The 23,972-nt window shown below is 47.5% G+C and overlaps 1 protein-coding gene across 1 annotated transcript in view; it reads left to right on the forward strand.

Moving 5' to 3' along the window:
• The first annotated feature begins 6,263 nt into the window (after window positions 1-6,263).
• Window positions 6,264-23,972, forward strand: part of lrrc58 (leucine rich repeat containing 58) — a 39,512-nt gene continuing 21,803 nt past the window's right edge. Inside the window, exon 1 of the mRNA XM_033033412.1 lies at window positions 6,264-6,895. Coding sequence (XP_032889303.1) covers window positions 6,417-6,895 — 479 coding nt within the window. The 5' untranslated portion in view covers window positions 6,264-6,416. The remainder of the gene's footprint in view (window positions 6,896-23,972) is intronic.

The raw sequence follows: 23,972 nt of genomic DNA on the forward strand, positions 1-23,972 counted from the left end.
AGGCAGCCGGCTCGGGTAGAGCCCTCCACTGTCTGGCGCCTTGACTCACGGATGGCCAGCTTGGCCAGGCCCAGGAGCAACCCAACCAGGACATCTTCAGCCCTACCCTCTCCCCTACGCACAGGGTGTCCAAAGATGAGGATGGTGGGTGAGAAATGCAGCCAGAAGGCAAGGAGCAGCCCCTTTAGGTATTGAAACAGTGGCTGCAGCCTCACGCACTCCATGTACACGTGGTACACAGACTCTTCCAGCCCGCAAAAGTGGCAGGCGGCTGGCGAGTCTGTGAACCGCGAGAGAAACAGGTTGCAGGGAACACCTCGGTGCAATACCCTCCACCCCAGGTCCCCAATGTAGAGGGGGAGAATCCCTGCGTAGAGGGACCCCCACCGGGGGCCCCCCTCGCGACCGGAAGGGAACACCGACCGCCACTTGGTGTCCGGACGGTGGACCAGGGCGAGGAAGTGCAGGGTGTGGAGGAGGAGCCTGTACAGGACACGCCTCCCTGCGTCTCGGAGGGAGACGAAGGGTGTCGAGGAAACATTGTAACCAGCTTTTTTTTTTTTTTTTTTTTTTTTTTTTTAATTAATTTTTTTTTAAATAAAAAATATTTATAAAAATATTAAAATTTTATTGACAATACAATAAAACAAAACACCACCATAATACAAGACGAGCTAAACAATTATATTGCAATCCTTGTCAAGGATACATTCAACCCCCCTCGGTGCCCAGCGGTCCCGGAACTCCCTCAGGGTGCCCGTAGACAGGGCGTATTCCCTTTCCATCCGCACCCGGGCACGGACGTATCCCCGGAAAAGGGGCAGGCAGCTGGCTCGGGTAGAGCCCTCCGCCGTCTGGCGCCGTGACTCGCGGATGGCCAGCTTGGCCAGGCCCAGGAGCAACCCAACCAGCACATTGACGACTGCTTTGGTGCCACCTCCTGCACCCACACACAACTGACTGACTTCATCCACTTCACCACCAACTTCCATCCGGCACTCCAATACACCTGGACGATTTCCGACACTTCCCTACCATTCCTTGACCTCACCATCTCCATCGCAGGGGACAGACTCCTGACCGACATACATTATAAACCCACTGACTCACATGGCTATCTGGACTACACGTCTTCCCACCCTGCCCCCTGTAAAGACTCCATCCCTTACTCCCAATTCCTCCGCCTACGCCGCATCTGTTCCCAGGATGAGACATTTCATACCAGGGCATCGGAAATGTCCTCGTTCTTCAGGGAACGGGGATTCCCCTCCGCCACCATAGATGAGGCTCACACCAGGGTCTCATCCATACCCCGCAACACTGCTCTCTCTCCCCATCCCCGCACACGCAACAAGGGCAGAGTCCCTCTGGTCCTCACCTTTCACCCCACCAGCCGGCAAATACAACACATAATCCTCCGCCACTTCCGCCACCTCCAACGTGACCCCACCACTCGCCACATCTTCCCATCTCCCCCCATGTCTGCCTTCCGCAAAGACCGCTCCCTCCGCAACTCCCTCGTCAATTCTTCCCTTCCCTCCCGCACCACCCCCTCCCCGGGCACTTTCCGTTGCAACCGCAAGAAATGCAACACCTGTCCCTTCACCTCCCCCCTCGACTCCATTCAAGGTCCCAAGCAGTCGTTCCAGGTGCGACAAAGGTTCACCTGTATCTCCTCCAACCTCATCTACTGCATCCGCTGCTCTAGATGTCAGCTAATTTACATCGGTGAGACCAAGCGTAGGTTGGGCGACCGTTTCGCCGAACACCTCCGCTCAGTCCGCCTTAACCTACATGACCTCCCGGTGGCTCAGCACTTCAACTCCCCCTCCCATTCCCAATCCGACCTCTCTGTCCTGGGTCTCCTCCATTGCCAGAGTGAGCAACAGCGGAAATTGGAGGAACAGCACCTCATATTCCGTCTGGGGTCCTTGCGCCCTTATGGCATCAACATTGAATTCCCCCAATTTGGCTAGCCTGTGCTGTCCCCTCCCCTTCCTTCACCCTCTAGCTGTCTCCTCCCCCCCTCCCATCCGCCCGCCCTCGGGCTCCTCCTCCTCCCTTTTTCCTTCTTTCTTTCCCCACCCCCCATCAGTCTGAAGAAGGGTTTCGGCCCGAAACGTCGCCTATTTCCTTCGCTCCATAGATGCTGCTGCACCCGCTGAGTTCCTCCAGCAATTTTGTGTACCAACCAGGACATCTTCAGCCCTACCCTCTCCCCTACGCACAGGGTGTCCAAAGATGAGGTCCCGGAACTCCCTCAGGGTGCCCGTAGACAGGGCGTATTCCCTTTCCATCCGCACCCGGGCACGGACATATCCCCGGAAAAGGGGCAGGCAGCCGGCTCGGGTAGAGCCCTCCACCGTCTGGCGCCGTGACTCGCGGATGGCCAGCTTGGCCAGGCCCAGGAGCAACCCAACCAGCACATCTTCAGCCCTACCCTCACCCCTACGCACAGGGTGTCCAAAGATGAGGATGGTGGGTGAAAAATGCAGCCAGAAGGCAAGGAGCAGCCCCTTTAGGTATTGAAACAGTGGCTGCAGCCTCACGCACTCCATGTACACGTGGTACACAGACTCTTCCAGCCCGCAAAAGTGGCAGGCGGCTTTGTAACCAGCTTGGAGGGGATGATGGTATTGAACGGCGAGCTGTAGTCTATAAACAGCCTGACATAAGTGTTTTTACCGTCCAAGTGGCCCGGTGTGGAGTGGAGAGCCAGTGAGATCGCATCCCCCGTGCCCTATTGTGACGGTAGGCGAACTGTAGTGGGTCGAGGTTCTTATTGAGGTAGGAGTTGATATGCACCATTACCAACCTCTCAAAGCACTTCATCACCATGGACGTTATTGCCACAGGTCAATAGTCATTGAGGCACGTCACCTTACTCTTCTTGGGCACTGGTATTATTGATTCCCTCTTAAAGCAGGAGGGAACCTCAGACCTCAGCAGTGAGAGATTGCTGAGAACCATATTCTGTGTTCAGTATCTCTCCCTTCGCTCTATCTATGGTACTTGAGTTTGGCTTGATTGTATTTTCAGTTTAATTTAATGTAGAGATACAGCATGGAAACAGCCCCTTCAACCCACCAAGTCCACGTCAAACTCCAATCACCTGTTCACACTAGTTCTATGTGTAGGAAGGAACTGCAGATGCTGCTTTAATCCAAAGATAGACACAAAATGCTGGAGTAACTCAGGCAGCATCTCTGGAGAGATGGAATGGGTGATGTTTCTGGTCGAGACCCTTCTTCAGACTGGTTAGGGATAAGGGAAACGAGAGATATAGACGGTGATGTGAAGAGATAAAGAACAACAAATAAAAGATATTCAAAAAAGTAATGATGATAAAGGAAACAAGCCATTGTTAGTTGTTTGTTGGGTGAAAACGAGACGTTAGTGCGACTTGGGTGGGGGAGAGATAGAGAGAGGGGGAATGCCAGGGCTACCTGAAGTGAGAGAAATCAATATTCATACCACTGGGCTGTAAGCTGCCCAAGCGAAATATGAGCTGCTGTTCCTCCAATTTGTGTTTAGCCTCACTCTGACAATGGAAGAGACCAAGGACAGAAAGGTCTGTATTGAAATGGAAAGGAATTAAAGTGTCCAGCAACCGGGAGATCAGGTAGGTTCAGGCGGGCTGAGCGAAGGTGTTCCGCGAAACGATCGTCCAGTCTACGTTTGGTCTCACCGATGTATAAGAGTTCACATCTTGAACAATGGATGCAGTAGATAGGTTTGGAGGAGGTGCAAGTGAACCACTGCCTAACCTGAAAGGACTGTATGGGGGTACTTGGACAGAGTCGAGGGAGGAGGTATAGCAATAGCTGTTGCACCTTCTGTGGTTGCTGGGGAAGGTACCTGGGTGGTTTGGGTGGGAAGGGATGAGTTAACTAGGGAGCTGCGGAGGGAACGGTCTCTGCGGTAGGTGGAGATGGGAAAATGTGACTAGTGGAGAGATCGCGTTGGAGGTGGCGGAATTTTCGGAGGATTATGTGTTGTATGAGACAGCTGATGGGGTGGAAGGTAAGGACTAGGGGGACTCTGTCTCTGTTGCAACTAGGGGGAGGGGGAGCAAGGGTGGAACTGCAGGGTACTGAGGAGACACATGCTCATTTCACTCATGCCATCTGGAAGAAGGTACTTGAGCCTGAAAACTGTAACATCCAAGTTCAGGAACAGTTTGTTCCCGACAGCCATCAGGTTATTAAACACTACAACCACAAATAAGCTCTGAACTACATAGATTATTATTATTTAGGAAGGAACTGCAAATGCTGGTTTACACCGAAGATAGACACAAAATGCTGGAGTAACTCAGCGGAACAGGCAGTATCTCAGGTTAGAAGGAATGGGTGACATTTTGGGTCGAGACCCTTCTTCAGACTGAGAGCCAGGGGAGAGGGAGACACAGAGATAAGGAAGAATGAGGTGTGAACATCATCAAGTTTTCTGATGACAGTGAGGTGGTGGGCCTGATCTCTGATAACGATGAGAAGGCCTACCGGGAGGAGGTGGCTGATCTGGCACCTGGGAGTCAGGACAACAGCCTCCTCTTGAATGTCACAAAAACTAAGGAGCTGGTTGTGGACTTTAGAAGGGCACAACATCCGAGGACGTACACGCCACTGGAGATAAATGGGACTACTGTGGATAGGGTGAGCTGCTTTAAATACCTGAGAGTCCACATCACAGAGGATCCAGGGCTGCCAACTCTCACGCTTTGAGCGTGAAAATCACGCATTTGAATAAACTCTCACGCCCTCACGCTGATCAGAAATTTCTCACGCTCTGTGGTGAGAAATTCTGTGATCAAAGAAAATTTCAAAACTCAGATAAACTGCATGGTCCGTGGGTGTTGGAGAGCCGGGGCTGAGGGAGGGATGGAAGCAGCGGGCGGATACAGATGCGGGGAGTCGGGGCTGGTGAGTGTTTGCGGGGCTGGTGAGTGTTTGCGGGGCTGGCGAGTCGCTCGCTGCAGTTCCGGCCATGGAGCAGTGCAAGAGTCCCGGGCCGCCGGAGGCGTCGGAAACATTGCGCCGCTGCCGCGAGAGTCTCTGTGCCGAAGGGACAGACTCTCAAAGGGAGGTGGAGAGAGAGAGTGGAATCAGTCTAACTTTTTCTTAAATGTTGGGATGGTCCCTGCCTCAACTACCTCCTCTGGCAGCTTGTTCCATACACCCATCACCCTTTGTGTGGATCAAGTTACCCCATAAAAAGTTACCTCTTAAAAATACTTCATACAAAAAACATTGAAATCATACTTCTACAGTGCACTAAAACATGATTTTAATACATCAAATTTCAAAAACTTCCTACCCTGGGAGGGGGGACACCCTTCTTCCACACGCTCTCCCCACTCGGTTGCTCCACTCCCTCACCGGGTACCCCCAAGGCCAGTGATCAGTGATCGCTCAGCCTCCCCACTTTCAAAAATGCTCCAATCCATTTTAAAGCATATATATTACATTCAAGTGTAAGTTAAAAGACTCGCTACAGTCTGCACCATATTGCACAATTTCAAGCTGAAAAATGCAAAAGTTCCGTACCAATGGGAGGGGGACACCCTCCTTTCACCCCACCCCCCCCCCCCTCCCCCCTTACCTCCTCAGGCTTGGTCTCTCGCAATTTCTCACTCCCAACTCTCACCCAATGTTGGCAGCCCTGGAGGATCTGACATGGATAACACACACTGCCACACTGGTGAGTAAGGCAAGGCAGCGCCTTTACCACCTCAGGCAGCTGAGGAAATTCAGAGTCTCTCTGAGGATCCTCCAGTGCTTCTACTCTGGGGCTGTAGAAAGTATCTTGTCTGGCAACATCACAAACTGGTTTGGGAAGGCTCTGCAGAGAGTAGTGCGTTCAGCCGAACGCACTATAGGAACTACACTCGACCTCCCTGCAGGACCTATACATCAGGAGGTGCAGATCCATTTCATTTCACTGCACATCTTGTATGTGTATGTGACAAATAAAGTTGACTTGAAGTCTTGACTTGACTTGAAAACAAGACATCAAAAGAGATGAGATCAAGGAACATAGAACATAGAAGGGACATAGAATATACACCTGCCTCCTGCCTGCCTCCACCTCACCTGGCAACCAGACCCCATCCTGGAGGACAACCTGGTCTCCAAGGACCGCCTCACGTCGCCCAATGCGTCACCACGCAGCTCACAATGGCCATGACGTCAGCCGCCTCCGCGAGCGCGGTCCCCACGTGACCCCATCCCACGGCGGGAGGGGGAGCCCCGGAACCTGCGCAGTCGTGGTTCAGGCCATGCGAACTGGAGGCGGGTTATGGACAATTCCGATTCCGGGGCACGGGGCCCGCCGCCCCAGGCCGGACGCTGTTCCATTGATAGTTGAGTGAGTGAGTGTTGCCCCCCCCCCCCCTCCCCCTCATCACCATATTGAACATGTTCGCCTTGCCAGGCTCGGCGATGGATGTCTTGGAAAACATGGAAGGGGACAACGTACTGAACTTGTCCAGGATGAACCTGGAGACTTTGGTGGCGTTGGAGGACATCAGCGAGGAGAAGAGGAAGGAGACTCACCAACTGCTGCTGACACACAACAGGTTCACCGTCTTCCCTGGAAACGTCGCCTACTTGAGCAACCTGTTGTTCCTGGACATTAGCTCCAATGGGCTGGCCCATATCTGCGACCAGATCTTGGGACTGAGCAAACTTAAGACCTTGATAGCCAAAAACAACAGGATGGACGAGTTCTCGCTGCCCAAAGACTTCGGAAAGATGAACTTGGAGGTTGTCAACTTCAGTGGCAATCGATTCGAGGAGGTTCCTCCTCAGCTTCTAGAATTGCAAAGACTCAAGTCTCTCTCACTTGGGGGAAACAGGCTTAAAACCATCCCAGCAGAGATAGAGTACTTAACCAGGTAAATATTCTGCACTATTCTAAAATATTCTGCAGTTTTTTGTTTCTCCTTTGGTTTTGATATCCACCAGAACCCGTTTTTCATCAACAGCTGAAGAGGTAAGGCATGTAAACTGCTTGCTTTGCACTCTTGGAACTCGGTTATATAAGCCACCTGTTTTGAATAAGTCCGTTGACATTTTGTGAAGTGAAGATTTTCGAGGATGTTGCCAGGATTCGAGTGCCTGAGCTATGGGGAGAGGCTGAGCAGGCGAGGACTGTATTCCTTGGAGCACAGGAGGCTGAGGGGTGATCTTATAGGAGTGTATAAAGTCATGAGAGGAAGAGACACATTGTCTTTTTCCCAGGGCGGGGCAATCAAGAACTAGGGGGCACAGGAGTAAAGTTAGAGAAAAACGATTTAATAGGAACCTGAGGGGCAACTTTTTTTTACTCTGTGGAACGAGCTGTCAGAGGAGGTGGTTGAGGCAGGTACTATAACATTTGAAATACACTTGGACAGGTATATGGATAGGAAATGTTTAGAGCGATATAGCCAAATGGGACTATAACTAAGACAGGGACATCTTGGTCGGTATCGATTAATTGGGCTGAATGGCCTGTTTCTGTGTTGCATGACTCTGACTCCAATCCGTCGATGGTATCACATGTCGTTGTGTCCTTGGGCAAGACACTTCACCCACCTTTGCCTGTGTGTGAATGTGTGTGAGTGATTGGTGGTGGTCGGAGGGGCCGTAGGCGCAGAATGGCAGCCACGCTTCCGTCAGTCTGCCCCAGGGCAGCTGTGGCTACAGAAGTAGCTTACCACCACCGAGTGTGACTGAGGAGTGAATGAATAATGCGATGTAAAGCGCCTTGAGTATTAGAAAGGCGCTATATAAATCCCATCCATTATTATCATGATGCGTTGTTAGATGTGGGTTTGATGGATAACTCAGTCCTGATGCATATTCCCTGAGATGATAGTCATAAATAGTGAGCGTGTGTAAGATTGGCAGTGACAATTTTATACTTCCCTAATTTGCCATGATTGTCCTTTTGTAGAATGTTTTTATTTCCGATCTCATTTGTGACTTGAGACGGATATTTGGCCTTTGTATTTTGTGGCTGTGTTATCATTATGGATATGGATCCCTGCAATTTGTTTAATTGAAAATGGTACATTTTATATATATATATAATAATTGTTTCACTGTTGTAATCTAAGTCTTGAAATTTATATTGACCATAGCTGAACACTTGCTTTGATCATCTTTTGGAACTAACTGCCATGTTGTCAGTATCGACCGTTTAGTATTGTCCTCCTGAACTTTGTCCTTTGCTGCCTTGTATTTAGACGCATGGCCAGAGGAAAAACTCAGTTTCCACGTGTATGCTGATGATATTTTATCTCTTCCTCTTCCCCTTCCCCTGTCCCATTCCGCCCACAAGCCTCCCTCTGGATTTACATTTCACTCCGCCTCTCCTTATCTGACTCCTTTTAATTTCTGGCCTTTGTCACATACTCCACTCATCTGTCAAATACCCCCTCCCCCTCCCTCTCACCTTTATCCACGTATCACTTACCATTCCTCCACCTCTCTTTTTGGTCGATTTCTTATGAGGATCAGTGAAAAGCTTTGTTTTTTGCATGCTATCCAAATAGATCAAATATACCATAAATACAAGCAAGCCAAACTCGAGTACAATAGAGCAAAGGGGAAGATACAGAGTGCAGAATATTGTCCTCAGCATTGTAGTACATAATTTACAGCCTTTCGTTAGTACCTCCACCAATGTAAAGCACTTTGGCCAATGAGAGTTGTTTTTTAAATGTGCTATAGAAATAAAGTGACTTGACTTGACTTTCTCCCCCTATCCAATCTGTCGGAAGAAGGGTCCCGGCCCGAAATGTCGTCTGTCCATCCCCTCCACAGATGCTGCCTGACTCGCTGAGTTCCTCCAGCACATAGTGCTTTGCTTAAGATTCCAGCATCTGAAGTCTCTTGTGTCTACGTTGAATGCTGATGACACTCGCCTCTGACTCTCCTTCATCCTTGGAGCACAGGAGGGTGAGATGTGATCATATAGAGGTGTATAAAATCATGAGGAATAGATCGGGTAGAGTCCCTTGCCCAGAGTAGGGGAATCGAGAACCAGAGGACATGGGTTTAAGGTGAAGGGAGAAAGGTTTAATAGAAATCTGAGGGGTAGCTTTTTCACACAAAGGGTGTTAGGTGTATGGAATGAGCTGTCAGAGGAGGTAGTTGAAGCAGGGACTATTGCAACGTTTAAGAAACAATTGAACAGGTACATTGATAGGATACAGTTGGAGGGATGTGGGTCAAATGCAGGCTGGTGGGACTAGTATAGATGGGGCATGTTGGCCAGTGTGGGCAGGTCGGGTCAAAGGGCCTGTTTCCACACTGCATCACTCCATGACTATCTCTTGATGATAAGAGTACATATTACCATCCAATGATGGATGAGCAGAAATTTCCTCCATGTAAATATTAAGGAGCCCTAAAGCCCCTGCCACAAACTCAGTCCACAAACACCTCCTCTTTTGGCAACAGGGAGAGGTTGAAATAGAAACATAGGTCTATTTGATAGACAAATAAGCAAGTGATCACGTTCACATGAAACTCTGCTGCTTGTACCCTGGGGTTTGAATGAAAAAAAAATCTGCATGGAAACAAGGAAGTGCAGGTGCTGCAATCTTGCATAGAACATAGAGTGCTGGATTGGCTCAGCGGCTCAGGCAGCATTTGTGGACAGATGACGTTTCGGGTCGGGACCCTTCTTTAGATATCTAGGTGTTCATTTAGTAGAGCTATGTTATTTCCAAATCTGTTCCTCACCTCCCCCCCCCCCCCCATATCATTGTTACTTCGCCTTGTACAACCCACCAAATTATTTGCAAATCCCATTCTGAACTCTTGTGTCTCTCTAACTTCCAACGCTTTGCCTGCAACAAACTTATTGATCTCGCAAGACCCCAACTCCTTCTGCATTTGTAGCCTGTTCCTCCAGCTTTTTGTATCTATCTTCAATGCAAATGTTTCTGTTGAACAAGTTGCATGCAACAGGCCAACTCAAGAGTGAAACCCCTGTCCCACAGTACGAGTTCATTCCAAGAGCTCTCCTGAGTTTGCCCTGATTCGAACTCGGAGATTTACAGTAATGGTCACACGTCGGTACTCGGGGCTCTCGTGGACATTTTTCATCATGTTTAAAAATCTTCACTGGTCTTCCCGTGCTTCCCTGCCGTTAGCGAGTCTTCCCGAGTACCTGCCGTTAGCGCTAAGAGTCGTCCCCGAGCACCGACGTACCTGCTACGTTCATTCTCCGTGCTTACCACGAGTTTGATTTTTTTTTAAACTCAGGAGAGCTCTTGGAATGAGCTCGCACTGTGGGACCGGGATATAACTGGTGACTTTCTGAAGGGATGTATGAGTTTAAAAATGGGCATGAGAGTCATGTGTGTTTTATTGTCATATGTACCAAAACGGAATAATGAAACAGAACAGCACTCAGTAGATAATATAATAAACAAAAAAACTCAATAAATAAAAAATACAATATAGTCAAAGCAAAAAGCCCAATGTCCCTAGTGCAACAGTTTGTAGTTTAGCTGGAGTTTGTAGTGTTCAATAACTTGATAGTTGTTGGGAAGAAGGTGTTCCTGGACCTGGAGATTACGGTTTTTGGACTCCTGTATCTTCTTCCCGATGGCAGGACTGAAATGAGATGGGTGTGTGGCCAGGGTGGTGTGGGTCCATGATGATGCTGGCTGCCTTGTTGAGGTTGTAGAACTCTGATGGTGGAGAGGTCAGTACCCGTGATGGACAGGGCAGTGTGCACCACGTTTTGCAATCTCCTTCTGTTCCTGAGCATTTGAGTTGTTGAACCAGGCCGTGATGCAAGCAGTGATGGATCAATAGTAATTAATTGATGAGGTTGATCACCTTAGGCTGGTTTTAAAATGTTTGAGAGGATTGCATTTTTCATGGTTCAATCGTGAACTGGTGCTTTTCTGATATTTTACACCATCCACCTGCTTGATCAGTCTTAGAGGAAGATCTTTTTTGCATTAGTCAGTAACATGGCTTCATAGTTACATTAAATTTAAGGCAGCATCTCTGGAGAACGTGGATAGGTAACGTGATCTTGTTCGGCACACAGACGGGCTGAAAGGCCTGTTACTGAGCTGTACTGTTCTATGTTCTGCAAGTTGATGTTTTTACATATTACTATTGATTTTACTTTCATAAACCATCTGGCACTTTTGGGGAGAGGAGAAGACCTGTGCTTTTGTCCCAGTAATGTGGCAACATTTGTTCAGGGATGTATGTTGCTGCATTGCAAGTTAGTAAAGCATGTATTAGAGATAGAAGATGTTTGCAGACAATTGTGGCTGAAGCTTAAATAAAGCTTATGGAGATTATTGCAGAATGCTGATGTACCTGCATTCTTTCATTGTTCGGTTAAAGACTGCATTCATTTATTCTGATAATAGATTAATTTATGAACATTAGAGCTACTTATGTTTTTTGATGAAATGGTACATGTTGCATTTGGTATGCGTTGCAGCATCTGAAACGTGTGTAAAATGTGTAATTTCAAAAGTGTTTAATTGTCACGTAAAGGAACAATAAAATTCATACTTGCCACAGCTTAACAGGCCTTTAAACGCACTAACACACAGATAATATATAGTCAATAATGCAATAAATAAATAAATAACCAGTAATATGAGGTAATTAGACCATAATAGTGCTTAAATGAAGTCTTAGTGGAACCAAAGGCACAGTCCATAGAAGATCATGGTAGCTGACGTTAGTGTTGTGCAGTGTTCAAGAGCCCGATGGCTGCTGGGAAGAGGCTTGAACTTGGAGATCACGGTTGTCAGGCTCCTGTACGGTGGCAGTGAGATGGGAGCGTGGCCAGGGTGGTGTGGATCTTTGAGGATATCGGCTGCCTATCACTTGGCAGAATAATCCTACTATGTCAGGGGTTATGAGGAGAAGGCAGGAAAACATACAATAAACACAAATTAACATCCTCCACAGTGAGTTCACCAAGCACCTCCTCACTGTGATGGAGGCAAAAGTCTTAGTCTCTGTCTCTTCCCTCCTTGTTCTCCCTCTGCGCTGAGGCGATCCAGGCCGAAGATGCCGCCCACCAGTCCAGCGGACCTCCGAAGTGATGTCGCCGCTGCCAAAAGCCGGAACGCCGTCTCCGCTCCGAGTCGGCCCATCACAGCCTCAGCTCCGAGTCCCGCTGCCTCAGCTCCGAGTCCCGCTGCCTCAGCGAGTCGGGCCACCGCTGCCTCCGCTCCGAGTCCCGCTTCCTCAGCTCAAAGTCCCGCTGCCTCAGCGAGACGGGCCACTGCTGCCTCCGCTCCGAGTCCCGCTGCCTCAGCTCCGAGTCAGGCCACCGCTGCATCAGCTCCGAGTCAGGCCGCTGCCGAAAGCTGGAACGCCGCATCAGCGAGTCGGGCCGCTGCCGCCTCAGCCCTGAAGTCGGCCAGCCTTGCGTTATAAGTCCTGGCTGGCTCTGCCTCCGGAGCCTCGAGGTCGGTCGCAGGTTGGAGACCGCCAGCTCTGCCATTAGGCCTCAGCGCAGACGGAGGCAGAGAAGGGGGATACGACAAGAAAAAGTCGCATTCCCCCGAAGGAAGAGACAAAAAAACATGTTTCACCCCCACCCCCCCCCCCATAACACAACCTAATAAACTAAAATTTAACTAAAACAAGACAGAAAAACAACAACAAAAAGTGCCTGTCGTAACATCACATGCACTTGTTGCAAAAGTGTTTTCAGTGAGAGCTTCATCTTAACAGCTGTTCCCCTTCATCGGGATTTTATTTTTAGGAAGGCATTCAGTTCAGAGTCTTAAGTTCGAGCAGGGGAATGCGAAGTAAACTCTCAACATGAAAGTATCAGACTTCAGGAGGAAAAGGAAGAAGTGTTGAATGTTTTTGAATACAATAATGTAAAATGATGCAATTTGTGGAAACGACTTTGAAAAACAACTGGTTTAACTGTTGGGTAATCAACAGCGATGCACAAAATCACCAAGCTGGGTCCACCCTCACTGTGACTTCAGATACAACATGGAAACAGGCCCTTCGGCCCACCGATTCCGTGCCGGCCACCGATCACACTAGTTCTATGTTATCCCACTTTCTCATCCACTCCCTACACACTAGGGACAATTTACAGAGGGGCCAATTAACCTGCAATTAATCTTTGGGATGTGGGAGGAAGCCGGAGCACCCGGGGGAAACCCACACGGTCATAGCGAGAATGTGCAATCTCCACACAGACAGCTCACAAGGTCAGGATGGAACCCGGGTCTCTGACGCTGTGGGGCAGCGCCACAGTGCTGCCCCACTGATGATAGCATGGCAGGTTTATGAAACGTCTATTGGACACTGGGCTTTGTAAACAGGCAAGTTTACCCAGGACAACTTGAATAATTTAACCAAGACACAAGGGACGGCAGGTGTTGGAATCTGGAGCAAAATCTGGAGGAACTCAGCGGGTCGGGCAGCATCTGTGATGGACAAGGTGGTGGGGAAAATGTGCATGTAGTGGGGGGGGGGGGTTGCGGGGGCAGGGAAAGAGAGGAAGATAGGGAGGCATTCCATGAAATTGGAGAATTCAGTTGTTATCATCTCTCTCCCCCTCCACGCTTTGTCCTGCCCCCACCACTTTTTTTCCAGCTCTCTCCCCACTTCTCCATCAGTCTGAAGAAGAGTACCGACCTGAAACATCGCCTGCCCATTCTCTCCACAGATGCTGCCTGACCCTCTAAGTTCCTCCAGTACTTTGTGTTTAGCTCAAGATTCCAGCATCTGCAGTTCCCTGTATCTCATCTGCATGCTCGATGACGGCGTTTGTATCTGGGGAAAAGCCAGCATCTTGGTGCAATGATCAGTGTCTCACATTATCCTTGTAGTTGCTCAGTCACTTCGAGATGCCCGTAAATTTCTGCACGTCTGTGTTCACCTGTGTTAAATGACGCATTTATTCTTCTATGGTGGGTGGGGACTTTTCAGAGACGGTCAACTGGAGAGTGAAACAGCAGCATGTCAATGGCCATCTGTGTGAAAATAGTAGCCACCAGGCCAAAAGTGATTCCGAAGACTGAAGAAGGATCTTAACCCGAAAAGTCGTCTGTCCATTCCCTCCACAGACGCTGCCTCACCCGCTGAGTCCCTCCAGCACTTAGTGTTTAACTTCACTGGAGTTCCCCTTGCACAATGGTCTTATGATAACCAACATTTGTTAGAGAGATGAGGACAAACTACCGACTTCTCTTCCCCACCAAATATCTTCTTTAGATATGTAAAAAGGAAAAGATTAGTGAAGACAAATGTAGGTCCCCTACAGTCAGAGACAGGTGAATTTATAATGGGAAACGAGGAAATGGCAGAACAGTTAAACGAGTACTTTGGTTCTGTCTTCACTAAGGAAGACACAAACAATTTCCAAGATATACTAGGGGACTGAGGATCTAGTGGGGGGGAGGAACTGAAGGGAATATAGATTAGTCAGGAAATGGTGTTCGGTAAACTGTTGAGACTGAAGGCAGATAAATCCCCAGGGCCTGAGGGTCTGCATCCCAGAGTACTCAAGGAGGTGGCCCTAGAAATTTGTAGATGCATTGGTGATCATTTTCCAATGTTCTCTCGACACTGGATCAGTTCCTGTGGACTGGAGGTAACCACTTCTTAAGAAAAGAGGTAGGGAGAAAACGAGGAATTATACACGAGTTAGCCGTACATCGGTAGTGGGGAAGATGCTGGAGTCAATTACTAAAGATGTTATAGCAGCACATTTGGAAAGCAGTAACAGGATCAGTCAAAGTCAGCATGGATTTTTGAAGGGGAAATCATAAGGTCCAAGAACAGCCTAAGAATATTATATAGTAGATAGACACAAAATGCTGAAGTAACTCAGCGGGACAGGCTGCGTCTCTGGATAGAAGGAATTGGTGATGTTTCGGGCCGAGACCCTTCTTCATCATTTAATGCAAAACTGTAAATAAGACTCCTGGATCAAAAGTGCATAGCTTTTGGGAATGTATGCCATTTGATAGAATCTGTTTCAAATGTTAGTGTAAATGTCATTGGTTCCTGTTTGATATTATCACTCTCTGCAAGCAATAATATGAAATTAAGTAATCTAAATGCTTCCATGCAACTTGCAGCTTATTACAAGGCAGCTTATTCATTGAAGGCTGTTATACAAATGTAAATCCTAACATTTAAATGTAGATCTTGATCAATGTTAGGGTCTATATGATTAAAGTCTTCTGCATTATACACATGGACAGAGACCCTTCGGCCCTCGTCGTCCATGACGCCAAGATGCTCAATCTAAGGTCGTCCCATTTGCCTGCGTCTGGCCCATATTCCACTGAACCTTCCCCATTCATATACATGGCCGAGGTATAAATGAAAGAACTCGCAGCTTCAGTCCTGGGGATAACAAAGATCAGCACTCTTTAGTCAGGGTCCTTTCATTTGAGCGGGGCAAGGTATAAAGGAGGTATGCAGGGACAGAAGGTGGTGCTTGGAACACGCTGCTGGTGGAGGCAGACACGTTGATGGCGTTTAAAAGGCTTTTGGATAGGCACGTGGATATGCAGGGAATGGAGAGATATGGATTATGTGCAGGTAGATCGAGTTGGTATCATGTTCAGCACAGATATTCTGGGCTGAAGGGCCTGTTTCTGTGCTCTACTGTTCTATGTTCTATTGTGGGGCTCTTTAGATACATCAAGAAATCAATGGACATGCAAACCCGATGGCATTATTGTGTTCTCTGAGCTCCCGTTGAGCAGTCAGGTCGCTTTTGTCTTCCTGCTGTATGTCGGGAAATATGTAGACTTACAGAGTCACACGCCCTTTGGCCCAACTTGCCCAAAGCGACCAAGATGCCCCATCTCAGCCAGTGCTATTTGCCCGCCATTAGCCTATATCCCTCTAAACCTTTGCCGGCCATGTACCTGTCTGACGTCTATTAAATGCTGTTTTAGCATCAGCGTCAACTATCTCCTCACGCAGCTCGTTCCACATATCCACCACACTTTGTGTGAAAACGTTGCCTCTTAGTTAGCTAGCTCTCCCTGGATCCCATGAGATCCAACCTCCCAGAGCAACCTGCCATGCGGAACCTTATCAATGGCCTTGTTGAAGTAAGGCCTTGCTTATTTTAACTTTATAACAGGAAATTTAATGGACGAACCTGTTATTGGATCAGGAATATTTAAATAATCAAAGGAATTATGTTGCTATTCTTCGACTCCGTACAAGAAATTTATAGCATTTGTTTCTGAGAGGTTTGAAACACTCAGCACCCCCTTCCACACATACAGCGTAACACCCCAGCCCAAACTTTATGATATCATAATTACGTGTCCATCAAGGTTGGAACTCTTCAGACTTGGGATACAATAACCAGTTTGTGTACATGCAAAGGACAGTTTGTCAGAGCAAAGAATGAAAGCTTGCTTGGTCAAGATTTTAATGAAAAGACCATTTATAATAATGTGGAACTGTAGATGCTGCTTTACAAATAAAGACACAAAGTGCTGAAACAACTCAGCGAGTCAGGCAGCATCTCTGGAGAATATGGCTAGGTGACATTTTGGGTTGGGACCCTTCTTCAGACTTGTGTGTGCTTATGTATAAGGTATGTATACAACAAAAGCAATGAATAGAAGATTTGTGCAAAAGGGCAGCACAGTGGCACAGCTGGTAGTGCTACTGCCTCTCAGCACCAGAGACCTGGGTTCAATATCTATCTTGGGTGCTGACTGTGTGGAATTTGTACGTGCTCTCTGTGACTGTGTGGGTTTTCTCCGGGAGCTCTGGTATCCTCCAACAGCCCTAGGATATGTGGGTTTGGAGGTTTATTGGCCTCTGTAAATTGCCCCTAGTGTGTAGGGAGTGGATGAGAATGTGGGATAACATAGAACTAGTGTGAACGGGTGATCGATAGTCGGCGTGGACTCGGTGGGCCGAAGGGCCTATTTCCGTGCTGTTTCTTTAAGATAAACTAAACTAAATGTTATGTTGCCATCCCTGATTTGTCCTGTTGTTGCCAGCCGTGATTTGTCCTGTTATTTTCTTTGCTTCCAGTTTTTCATCCACTCTCCTGCTACAATCAGTCCGAAGAAGGGTCCCGACATGAAACTTCACCGATCCATTTTCTCCATAGATGCTGCCTGACCCGCTGAGTTACTCCAGCATTTCGCATCTATCTTTGATATCAACCAGCATTTGCAGTTCCTTTTTATTACTAAACCAAATCCTGCTGCCTTGTGTTTTGAGAAAAGTTGCACTCGAATGCACTTTCTTGCCGGTAACAAAGATTATCAGTCAGTGGAAACACTGTGCCGTGGATCAGTGAAGTTTGCCAATAAATGTGTTGGGTGGTGTGACCAGCCTTTCTGTGCTGGGTTTCATGACCTAATTCACGACCTCTGTCGAGTTTGCCCTTGACTCATACTCGCAGCATGGTCGTCACGAGGTCATAGGTAGGTCGTAGCAAGTCGTGATGCTAGTCGTAGGTGCTCGTGGCATCAAGTAGGTCGCGGCGTTTTTTCTAGCCTGATGAAAAATGTCCACGAGTAAAGGCGTGAATTAGGTTGTGAAAGTGGGACAGGCCCTTTATAATGACAGCACATTCCAGTCAGCAGATTGTAGACCAACTTCCTTGATGCCACTTTGAATTGAACTAGTCCTCTGGTGTGCCAACGACATAAACATGAGCTGCTTTGAAGCCAAATACTGACTGACTCTTTTTATCTATCTGCTGAACTTGACGTTGTTATAAGCACTGAGTTTCCTTCAACCTAATATTGTTTCAGCTAACACTTTCCCCCTTTTGCTGCTGCAAGTAAGGATTTCATTCTTGTTTCAGGACACATGATAATAATATCATGTGTCCTGAACCCACCTGATACCACATGGACCCCACATCAGTCTGAAGAAGGGTTTCGGCTCGAAACGTTGCCTATTTCCTTCGCTCCATAGATGCTGCTGCACCCGCTGAGTTTCTCCAGCATTTTTGTCTACCACGTGATAATAATACACTCCTAATATTTGACTCTTGACTTTTCCCTCACTCAGCAAATGTCACCAATGCAGGGAGGAACGGGGAATAATTTTCAGTTCTGTACTGTTAACTTTCCACACAAAATGTTCTGGCCTAGAAGTTGCTTTATTGTTTGTTTTTTCCGTGCAACGCATTTGAACATTGATTCTTTTTCTGGAGGGCAATGCGATAGCAACACGTTTCGGTATTGGTTTATTCTGTTGTCACGTGTACAGTGAAAATATTTTGTTTGCATGCTATCCAGTCAAATCAGACTGTGCATGAGTACAATCACCCCGTACACAGGTACAACAGGTAGGACAAAGAGAAAAATAGCAGAGTGCAGAATATACTGTTTACAGGCTTATAAAGTTACTGTTGCAGAGAAAAGGTCCGAGTTCTGCACTGAGGTAGGTTGCAAGATTCGGGCTGCACCTTAGCTGATGGCTCAGTGGTCTGATAACAGTGGGGAAGAAGCTGTTCCTGAATCTGGTGGTATGTGAATCCTTCATCCAATGAGAGAGGGGAGAAGAGGGAATGGGCAGGGTATAGGTCCTTGATTATGTTGGCTGCTTTACGGATAATATTGGCTGATGGAGAGGGAAAATTGGCCAGCCACTTCTGGGAGTGCGGCATATTTGTTTATTTGATGTAATCCCCCCCCCTCCCGACGTTGCTTTATTGAAGCTCCTATGTTCAGACCCCCCCCCTTCCATCCCATTAAGGGTTCTATGTTTGCCTCTGTCTCCAATAACACCCCAACTCACCTCCCTCTACTGCCACATCCTCACCAATCCTCGGCTACAATCATAGACAACTCTTCCTGGTCTTGACGGACCATCAGGTGTGATCCTTCACCCACCAGCTGCTCATTGGCTGCAGTTATGGGATGTTGCCCTCGGCTCTTCACTGTCATCCTCTTCCGATCTCCACTCCGTATCCTGAGATCCATGGAATATACCTCCCATCTGCCGCACTACACCCCATCTCTATTCCCAACCACAGTACTTCCCATGGCTTTTTTCCTCCACTCGTACCAAGACTACGGAGGCCCAAAGTATTGCTTCTCTCTCCCCCACCACACAGGTCCCTGTTTTATTGCTATCGCTACAACAATTAATTTGCCAAAGGTCTTTGGTGCCCCAAAACTGTACAACAAATAGCACCAAAAACTTCTTCCATAAGCCGGGGTACTGTCCGATTCACCTCTACCCCTTTGAGGACATAGAAAACATAGAAAATAGGTGCAGGAGTAGGCCATTCAGCACTTCGAGCCTGCACCGCCATTCAATATGATCATGGCTGATCATCCAACTCAGAATCCTGTACCTGCCTTCTCTCCATACCCCTGGATCCCTTTAGCCACAAGGGCCACATCTAACTCCCTCTTAAATATAGCCAATGAACTGGCCTCAACTACATTCTGTGGCAGAGAATTCCAGAGATTCACCACTCTCTGTGTGAAAAATGTTTTTCTCATCTCAGTCCTAAAAGATTTCCCCTTTATCCTTAAACTGTGACCCCTTGTTCTGGACTTCCCCAACATCGGGAACAATCTTCCTGCATCTAGCCTGTCCAACCCCTTAAGAATTTTGTAAATTTCTATAAGATCCCCCCTCAATCTTCTAAATTCTAGCGAGAACAAGCCGGGTTTATCCAGTCTTTCTTCATATGAAAGTCCTGACATCCCAGGAATCAGTCTGGTGAACCTTCTCTGTACTCCCTCTATGGCAAGAATGTCCTTCCTCAGATTGGGAGACCAAAACTGTACGCAATACTCCAGGCGTGGTCTCACCAAGACCCTGTACAACTGCAGTAAAAACCTCCCTGCTCCTATACTCAAATTTGTACTTTGTAATCAGGACATTGTACTTTGTCTCTGTAACTGATGCGTTACTATGCTGAGTACTATATTCTGCACTCTGGAACTTCCCCATTGCTCAACCTATATTGCACTTGTATTTGCAAAACAAAGCTTTTCACTGTACCACTGTACATGTGGCAATAATAAACCTAATCCTATGTGCTTGCATCTCAGTCTCCACTTTCAATCAATGTGTGGTCATGCAGCACATTAATTAAGTGCGATCAATTAGTCTTCTTGTAACTCAGTTAACCAATCATCCTGAACCCTATCCATGAGACACCTTCTGCAGTGATCGGTCTGAAGAAGAGTCCCAACCCGAAATCTCAAATGTCCATTCCCTCCTCCGTTGCTGACTGGCCTGCTGAGTTCCTCCAGCATTTTGTGTTTTGCTCAAGATTCCAGCACCTGCCGTTCCTTGTGACTGCAAATGAATGCAAATTGGAGTGGAATGCAGGATGGTTTGAGTAAAATGCAGATTGTATTTTGGGTGAATCCTTCTGTGATAATAATACTGAGTCAATGTATGGTGACAAGGTTTTGTATTTGCAAATAAAACTCACCAAGGAGGAGGATGTGTCGATTGAAATTAACTGCACGTCTCCTATGTGTATTCAGTTTGAGATCTATTGTTTTTCAAAGCGTAGACTGCTCTGGATATTGAACAAACCGTTAGTAGAATTACAATACTAGGAACTCCTGGCTTGAGTCCAATGTATTCAACAAGCATGGGACTGTGAGCTTTATGGGCATTAACATATTTGGCAGAGTTAGTTGTGATATTTGCCAGTTCACCCCTGGATTCATTTTTGCTCCACCCGTAGTCTGCAATCGCTTCAGTGTGACTTGAGCATTTGAATTGGAAGTTTCGATGTGCATTGACGGTTTCCTCCCAAAGTCTTGTGGGTTGCTCGGTGAAATGGCCGCTGTCAATAGCCACGCGGAGGAGAGTGGTGGAATCTGGGGGGTTTGATGAGAATGTTGGAAGGATGGAAAATGAGTTGAATGGAAGGGTGTAAATGGCAGGCACAGAGTTGGCGGGCTGAATGGCCTCTTTCTGTGCTGTACATCTCTGTGACCATGACCTCTATGCTGGAAACATGTCATTGGAAGGGGTCGGCTTTAGATGCGCACACATTCAGATGCCACAACACTGGTGCTCATTATTTTGTTCATTTTCTTGTAGAAACGAGGAATTGCAGATGCTAGAATCTTGAGCAGGCACAAAGTGTTTGAGTAACTCAGCAGGTCAATAAAATACAATACAATACAATTTATTGTCATTTGAGCCTCAGTGAGGCTCAAACGAAATTCCGTTTCCACAGCCATACAGCCATACAAGACAATTTCCTACAGACATACACACAATTTAATTCACACAAACATCCATCACAGTGAACCCACTGTGATGGAAGGCAAAGTCTTTTCTCTCCCCTGTACTCTATTTCTTTCCCGATGTCCAAGCCCCAGGCAGGCGATGATAAGTCCCACGGCCATTTTAGCCGTGCCGGGCGATTTACGGCCCCGCTCCCGGTCTAAAAGTCACAGTGTTGGAGCCCCCGGCGGGCGCTGTAATGTCCCACGGCCATGAAGCCGCGCCGGGCGTTGTACGTCCCCGCTCCGGGTCGTTCCAACCCCACGACACGGGCTGGAGAAGTCGCGTTGCGGGAGCTCCAAGAAGCGGTCTCTCCACCCGGACCCGCGAGCTCCCGATGTCCCAGTCCACCGGACCTGCGGCTGCGTTGCTGGAGCCTCCGAGCCCCAGGAGTCGAGTCGCAGCAGAGAGTCACCACCGCTCCCCACGCTCCGAGGCCGGCCAGCCCCACGATGGTGAGTAGTCCGCAGCTCCACAGTCTCCCGAGCCCCCGGTCAGGTCAGGCAGCATCTGTGGAGGGAGTGGACAGATAGGATTTCGGACTGGTGGAGTTGGGGGGGAAGCTGGAGATGGTTATTATTTACCCAAAATTGGAGAATACCATTGGGTTGTAAGCTACCCAAGCAGAATATGAGGTGCTGTTCCTCTAGTTTGCGTGTGGCCTCACTCTGGCAATGGAGGAGGCCCAGGGCAGAGGTGTTGGTACAGAATGGGTAAGTTTTTCTTGTGTGCCTTCAGGTGAGGGCTGTTTGCAAAATACAAAATGACACATTGGCCCAGATTTGAGGAAATGGCTTGAAGAAATCTAATGCGATTGCAAAATGAAAGCGTGTTTGTCATCACCCAGCCAACGGTGATTTTCCACAAGAGGCCAGGAACTCGCATAATGCTTTCTCTTGTAGTGTCAGGGCTGCCGAGACCTGGAGCTAATCCCAGTATCGCGTACTGTCTGTACAGAGTTTGCACGTTCGATGTGAGCTGCAGATTTCTCCAGGACACTCTCTAACTTCCACCGGTTTTCATAGCAAAGACGTGATGGTCGGAACGTTCATTTATCCCTGTGGGAAGTGGCAGGAAAGCTTGGGGAAGGTGACGGGGATGAAAGAGTGTAGGATTAGTCTGTAGTAGGATCCCAACCTGAAACGTCACCTAGTCATGCATCAAGAGTGTTGTATTGTTACATGTCCCAGATAGAACAATGACATTCTTACTTGCAGCAGAACAACAGAATATGTAAACATAGGTAGACAAATGTATACTATATACACATTGTACACCTTAAACAATATAATATATGAGGAAAAAATAATTCAGAGTGTGGATATACACACATACTCACACGCATATAAATGATCTGTATATGTGTACACGCGCACACACACACACACACACACACACACACACACACACACACACACAAAACAATGATAGTGCAATAATAACAATAGTCTATGTAGTTCAGAGCTTATTTGAGGTTGCAGTGTTTAATGGGTGTAGGGAAGAAGCTATTCTTGAACTATCCATGTTCTCCAAGAATACTGCCTGACCTATTGAGTTACTCCAGCACTTAGTGTCTTTTTTTGTATGCCAGCATCTGCAGTTCCTTGTCTCAGCAAAGGACTAGTGTTAGATTCCTGTAAATGGGTGTCCAATGGTCATTCTGTACCAGGGATCAAAAAGGTCTTAAGTACTGACAATGAATGATATTCTTGCAACATTTTAACAGCCCATTAACAGAGTACACAGAGATAACAAAAAAGAAAAATCAATGTCAATAAGCCTGTTTCCATGCTGTTTAACTCTCAGATTCCATATCCAACGTTCCTGCTCTCATCTGTGGCTAAAAGTCCAATGAGAGGCAGGATAAAGTCACATCTGGTGCAGTAATTCCAGCTGGTCGCTCAGATGTGATCTATGTCACATGGGGGTCGCCTCAACAATACCCTCAGCAAGTTCATCTTCCACAGACTATGTTGCACTTAGACTTTGGTTTTGCACTATTATAGTTATCTAGTATGCATATTAATGTATTGTATTATTGATTATTATATTATCTGCGTATTATTGTGTTTATGGGCCTGTAAAGTTGCTGTGAATAAGAATGTAATTATTCCATTGCAGGTACTACATATGACAATTAAATACTCTTGACTCGATTCCATGCATATTGTCAGACGATTCTCAGCGTTTTGGAATGATTAACATGTCGCTGCCATCCTGTTCTGAAGTTAAAACAATTCTTTTCACACAAATGGTGTTAATAAATGGAACAAACTGCGGAAGGATGTTATCGAAGCAGCTACAATTAGAGTTTAAGAGACATGTAGACAGGTTTATTGACACAAAAGATTTAAAGGGATACTAGAGTGAGTGGGACCCGTTGGGTCCCTGTCACATGGGAGGCCTGGTCCCCCAACGCAACCCGTTCCCCAATACAATATTCCACCACTCACCCGTTCCCCCAATATAACCCATCCCCCCCAACGCAATATTGCTCCACTCACGCATAGCCCCCAACTGCGCAGACGCGACGCATTCCCAGCACTCCCGCCGCCTCCTCTTCACCCTCCCTCTTCTTTCCCCTCTCTTCCTCCCCCCTAATCCCTCCCTCACCTCTCCCTATCTCTCCTTTCTCCTACCCTCAGTCACTCCCTCCATAACTCCTCTCCCATCCCTACCCCCCTCCTATCCCTCTATCCCCCACTCCTCACCTCCCACTATCCCTCCTGACCTCCCCCACTGCCC

The sequence above is a fragment of the Amblyraja radiata genome, chromosome 14 (assembly GCF_010909765.2).
Source record: "Amblyraja radiata isolate CabotCenter1 chromosome 14, sAmbRad1.1.pri, whole genome shotgun sequence".
NCBI lineage: Eukaryota > Metazoa > Chordata > Chondrichthyes > Rajiformes > Rajidae > Amblyraja > Amblyraja radiata.